Source organism: Ranitomeya variabilis, chromosome 2 (genome assembly GCF_051348905.1).
Source record: "Ranitomeya variabilis isolate aRanVar5 chromosome 2, aRanVar5.hap1, whole genome shotgun sequence".
Taxonomy (NCBI): domain Eukaryota; kingdom Metazoa; phylum Chordata; class Amphibia; order Anura; family Dendrobatidae; genus Ranitomeya; species Ranitomeya variabilis.
This window is the reverse complement of record NC_135233.1, coordinates 615158540-615164547: the sequence shown is the minus strand read 5'-3', so window position 1 is coordinate 615164547 and position 6008 is coordinate 615158540. Positions and strand designations below refer to the sequence as shown.

The following is a 6008-nucleotide window of genomic DNA, read 5'->3' as shown; positions in this document are numbered from 1 at the left end:
TACTATTCGTCGGCATCTGAATGAACAGGCATTGTATGGTAGGAGACCCAGGAAGACCCCACGACATAAAAAAGCCAGGCTGGAGTTTGCCAAAACTTACCTGAAAAAGCCTAAAACGTTTTGGAAGAATGTTCTCTGTCGGATGAGAAAAAGTAGAGCTTTTTGGGCAAAGGCATCAACATAGAGTTTACAGGAGAAAAAAAAAGAGGCATTCAAAGAAAAGAACACGGTCCCTACAGTCAAACATGACGGAGGTTCCCTGATGTTTTGGGGTTGCTTTGCTGCCTCTGGCACTGGACTGCTTGACTGTGTGCATGGCATTATGAAGTCTGAAGACTACCAACAAATTTTGCAGCATAATGTAGGGCCCAGTGTGAGAAAGCTGGGTCTCCCTCAGAGGTCATGGGTCTTCCAGCAGGACAATGACCCAAAAAACACTTCAAAAAGCACTAGAAAATGGTTTGAGAGAAAGCACTGGAGACTTCTAAGGTGGCCAGCAATGAGTCCAGACCTGAATCCCATAGAACACCTGTGGAGAGATCTAAAAATGGCAGTTTGGAGAAGGCACCCTTCAAATATCAGGGACCTGGAGCAGTTTGCCAAAGAAGAATAGTCTAAAATTCCAGCAGAGCATTGTAAGAAACTCATTGATGGTTACCGGAAGTGGTTGGTCGCAGTTATTTTGGCTAAAGGTTGTGCAACCAAGTATTAGGCTGGTTTCACACTAGCGTTAACTGCAATACGTCGCAAATGCGTCGTTTTGCCGAAAATACGCATCCAGCAAAAGTTCTTGCTGGATACGTTTTTTCGTCATAGACTAACATTAGCGACACATTTGCGACGCATTGCAAAATGTCGCGTCCGTTTTGCGACGCTTGGGCGTGTGTTAGCGGACCGTCGGGAAAAAAAAAACGTTACATGTAACGTTTTTTGCTCCCGACGGTCCACTTTTTCCGACCGCGCATGCGCGGCCGGAACTCCGCCCCCACCTCCCCGCACCTCACAATGGGGCAGCAGATGCGTGGGAAAAATGCATCCGCTGCCCCCGTTGTGCGGCGGAGACCACGCTAGCGTCGGGAACGGCGGCCCGACGCACAGCGACGGGTTGTTCCCGACGCTAGTGTGAAAGTAGCCTTAGGCTGAGGGTGCCAATACTTTTGTCTGGCCCATTTTTGGAGTTGTGTGAAATGATCAATGTTTTGCTTTTTGCTTCATTCTCTTTTGTGTTTTCATTTAAGACAAATTAAATGAAGATAATAATACCAAAGAATTTGTGATTGCAATCATTTTCAGGAAGAAACTGAGTATTATCTGACAGAATTGCAGGGGTGTCAATACTTTTGGCCATGAGAAAAATATATAAATATATATATATATATATATATATATATATATATATATATATATATATATATATATATATATATATATATATATATATATATATATATATATATATATATATATATATATATATATATATATATATTTTCTCACTTTCCGGCGTCCCCGGCAGCCTCCCGTTCCCAATAATGCCTCACGGCAATGACCTGTGATGACGTAGGGGTCTCGCAAGACCGCTACGTCATCTGGGGTCATTGCCGCGAGGCATTACTGGGAACGGGAGCATCGCGAAGAGCTGGAAGCCTGCGGGGGCCGCCGGAAGGTGAGAAAATCATGATTATTTTTTTAAATTATTTTCAACATTAGATCTTTTTACTATTGATGCTGTATAGGAAGCATCAATAGTAAGAAGTTGGTCACACTTGTCACTGTTTGACAAGTGTGACCAACCTGTCAGTTTTCCAAGTGATGCTTCAAATTGCTTGGAAAACGCTAGCATTCTGAAAGCTAATTATGCTTGCAAAATGCTAGTGTTTAGCGGGAAAACGCATGCCAATTCCGCATGCGTTTTTCCCACCGCAGGGAGTTCCGGAATTGCCGCGGAAATTCCAAAATTCCAGACGTGTGCACACAGCCTAAGACTCTTATGTTTGTACCTGTACAGCCGCGTTCCCCAATATTGTGAACGATGTGTAATTCCGGCTGCGCTTAACTGGGCATGATTTCATGAACCTTCTGCCCTCTGAGCATTTATAGATGACCCAGCATTTAATTACTTAATGACACCAATAACTAGATTTTTCTCATTGCTGAAGAATAAGCAGATTCTTGGGACGACTAGACGGACACAATACAGGACGGTCGGTCCGTGACGCTACCTTCAGCACAGTCTTCAAGTACGTGGCGTACTAGTGGCTGCGGACATAGACCCTGACGGTCTGATGACTGGGGAAGGCTCAGACTTCGGATGTCCAGGTGTCACCTGAGTAAATATAGATGAACACATTACACAAGAACAAGATGTCGGCTCCCTGCAGACAATGTGCTGCTGCCTGAAGTCATCGGAGCTGCACTTATTATTTTTGCAGGGTAAACACAAGGATTGCTTTCATTTAATAGCAGTTATTAAGCTCGGGTCTAATTTCAGCAATAGACTTCATATATTCTTATATACAGTGCTGGGAATCGATGGGGAACGAATATTGTGACAGTCAGGACGCAGTAGGATCAGAGATCCTGACGGACATATGCCCTGACAATCCACAGATGTGGGCATGGCTGCCTTGCATGTATGACCGGGGCGAGTCCTACCTGCATCCATGCTGGCCCGGGACTTCAGGTACGATCTGACGGCTTCTCTCATGGGCTGATAAAGAGCATCACCTCTGTCCAGATACAAGCACAAACCATAAATCTCCAGAAAGCTTCTGGTCAAGGGAAGTCGGCAAGTTCCCATCCAATTCCTGGTGATAGAGCAATTGGTAACAGCATTAATATGAGGCCGCCGTGTGCCAGGAGCACCATGACACTACATCTGATGATCCAGGAGAGCTCATGTCTGCCGTAGAGAGGTTTTACCCGTCTTAGAGTAGTTCTATAAACAGTTCATCCAATGACTGTCCCCTAATCTGAACTATTCGACAATCTGGCATAACAGGATTTAGACTACCTATAAAATAAACGGGACTAAGGGGTAAAGTTTCTTCTAGTAGAGAGCATTCATTCAATGGTCACCCCTGGAATCTAAAGTCTCCCTAAACAACGAGAAACTTCACCCTTAAACCCCCTGTCATAGGCCACCCACCCAGCCAACAAGTGCTCCTGCTTTGCACTGATGAGGGGTAAATCCACAGAAACACGTCTGCGTATTAGTGGCATTTCATGTGCCAGTAATAAAACAATAACGCCCTGAAGAAAAAATAACCAACGGTGTAACAATTGCAGAGGGTGCGACCGATCTCTTGCAGGAGGGGAGCCTGCCAACTCCAGTGCCTTCTTCAGCTGATATGCGTCCTCGTAAACCAACCCCCCTGCACTGCAATACACACAACCGGCCAGTCGCTGACGTTGGTGGCGTGCCAGACATTGGTGTCTCAAGGCAGTGATTTAGTGCTTCGCCACACCCGGCAAGCCAATGACCACTGCCAGTCACTGATTCAAGACGCCTTCTGTATGAAGAAACTAGTCGCAGGCATTGCTCAGGTGAGTTTTGGCCCATTCTTCCACACAAACACTCGTCACATCCTGAAGGTCCCGTGGCCTGCATGCACCATACACTTTTTAGAAAAGTGCAAAACACGATGTAAAAAATGGCTAAAAGGCCCAAAGTGTTGGAGCAAATATGACCAGCACTAAAACATTCATCTTTTGGGCTACGTCATTTTAAAGCACTTTTCTGGCATACAAGTGTGATTAAAGGGAATCTGTCACCCCCAAAATCGTATATGAGCTGCGGCCACCGGCATCAGGGGCTTATCTACAGCATTCTGTAATGCTCTAGATAAGCCCCCAATGTAACCTGCGGTCCAGGTCCGATGGGCGTCATGGTCCGGTCCAGCACCTCCTATCTTTCATACGATGACGTCCTCTTCTTGTTGCAGCTCCGGCGCAGGCTTACTTTGTCTTCCCTGTTGAGGGCAGAGCAAAGTACTGCAGTGAGCAGGCGCTGGGCCTCTCTGACCTTTCCCGGCACCTGCGCACTGCAGTACTTTGCTCTTCCCTCAACAGGGCAGACAAAGTACGCCTGCGCCGGAGCCGCAGCGTGAAGACAAGAAGAGGAAGTCATCGTATGAAGATAGGAGGCCCCGGACCGGACCGCGACGCCCATCGGACCCGGACCGCAGCGGGACCGCCCCTGGGTGAGTATAATATAACCTTTATTTCTCATCTTTCAGGTCACATCAGGGGCTTATCTACAGCATTACAGAATGTGGCCAGTGGCCGCAGCTCATATACGATTTTGGAGGTGACAGACTCCCTTTAAGATCCTAGACAATACTCGGCTGCCCCGGGCCTAGTGCCATGTACCTTACATGTAGGAAGAGGGTCCCGGTGCCGATGATATACAACTTGCTGCCATCCACACTGCTCTCTATTCTGAGCTGGCCCAGAGCAGAGTCCGGGTACTTCGCCAATAGCTCCAGGGCCAGGATGTAGAAAGGCTTCATTGCTCTGTGCGGTTCTCCTTTTCTACCCGCTGCATTGTTACTGGAGGACGGTACCATCTGGGGGCTGCCACCTGCATACCCTAGACACAAATAATTAACTATTGGGGGCTGCTATTGCTTCCACCACAACCCATGTCACTTTATCCAGCGCTCATCTTATCCCAGACATCTATGGTTTAAAAAAAAAAAGTCTCACCTGAGGATTTCTTTTCGGCGTAGAGCACCTGGAGCAGCCCTGGAATTCCCAGAGATTGGATTTCAGCTTCCAAAGCCTCAAAATCCAAGAACTTCTCCAGCAAGAAAAACTTTCCATTGTTTAGTAAGTCTCCTGTCGGAGGTCAGAAAATGCTGCAGAACGAGCAGAATCTTTTGTACATGGTCCAAACATTTCACAATTGTCATTATTTATATTTTTTGCCCCCACCCCCTCCCCCATATTTCTGACCTATGAATCGGACGTCCTGACAGCCACATTCTATCAAAGCAAAAGTGTCTGAAAACCAAAGCAAGTTGTCATCTGTGACCAGCCCAGGATATGTCTCCAGCAGGTCAATATGAAAGAACCAGTAAGAAACGTTTTCCTGCACATTCAGAAAAGGGTGGTCAAAAAGGCCGAGAGGAGCTTTGTCTCGATCGCCTGAAAGACAGAACGTATGATCGGGTAGTAACATGGAGCGGAGTGTGACAGATCATCCTGGAAGCCCCCTTGTGAACGGACCCGTCATCACCTGAAGATGGGGAACTTTTCACCGGCAGCTCAGACAGGCGGCAGCTGAATTTACGAGTCTTCCGGTAGCTGGTGGACAACTTCTCAGGGACAGGCATGCCCGGGGGTATCTGCTGGCGCAGGTGGGGAGCCTCTTAAAACTTTTCTAGGGCCTGTTAATGGCAAAGCAAAAAAGCAAATGACAGGTACTAATGAAGAAAGACAAAACGCACTAGAAGACCAGAAAAATACAGAGGGTCATGTGGGGGGCGGCCCTGGTACACGGAAGGAACATCTGGGGGAGTTCCCGGTACACTGAAGTGTCATCTGGGGGCGCTAATGGTACACTGAAAGGTCATCTGAGAGCGCTCCCGCTACATGGAAGGGTCATCTCGGGAAGCTCCGGGTACACGGGTCATCTAGGGGGCTCCGAGTACACAGAAGGGTCATCTGGGGGCAGTCCCGGTACACTGAAAGGTCATCCGATAGTGCTCCCGATACACTGAAGGGTCATCTGGGGGCACTCCTGGTGTACAGGAGGGTCTCATGGAATGTTCCTGGTATAGGGAGGGTCTCGTGGAGGTGGTCCCGGTATACGTATTATATTGTGCCCTGAGCACGGGGCAAAGTTTCAGACACTGAAAGCAATCAAGACAATAAAACCAAAGTCTGAACAGGGGGCCATGTGAGAGGTGGGTGGAAACTGTACATAAATGCATATGTCCTACACAAAACAACATTACTTCATGGTGCCGAAACCCTCAAATGACAGAAATAGGGGGAAGCAGGTG

At 47.5% G+C, this 6008-nt stretch overlaps 1 protein-coding gene across 2 annotated transcripts in view; it reads right to left on the bottom strand.

The window, feature by feature from the left end:
* KCTD19 (potassium channel tetramerization domain containing 19) overlaps positions 1 to 6008 on the bottom strand; it is a 48631-nt gene that overhangs the window by 39861 nt on the left and 2762 nt on the right. Inside the window, exons 2-7 of one of the 2 annotated variants that reach the window (XM_077288773.1) lie at positions 5240 to 5390; positions 4957 to 5148; positions 4708 to 4839; positions 4372 to 4591; positions 2656 to 2807; positions 2223 to 2326 (exon numbers count right to left, since the gene is read on the bottom strand). In XM_077288773.1, coding sequence (XP_077144888.1) covers positions 2301 to 2326; positions 2656 to 2807; positions 4372 to 4591; positions 4708 to 4839; positions 4957 to 5148; positions 5240 to 5336 — 819 coding nt within the window. In that variant the 5' untranslated portion in view covers positions 5337 to 5390 and the 3' untranslated portion in view covers positions 2223 to 2300. Of the gene's footprint in view, positions 1 to 2222; positions 2327 to 2655; positions 2808 to 4371; positions 4592 to 4707; positions 4840 to 4956; positions 5149 to 5239; positions 5391 to 6008 lie in introns of those variants that run through there. The other variant, XM_077288774.1, reaches the window with a different exon arrangement.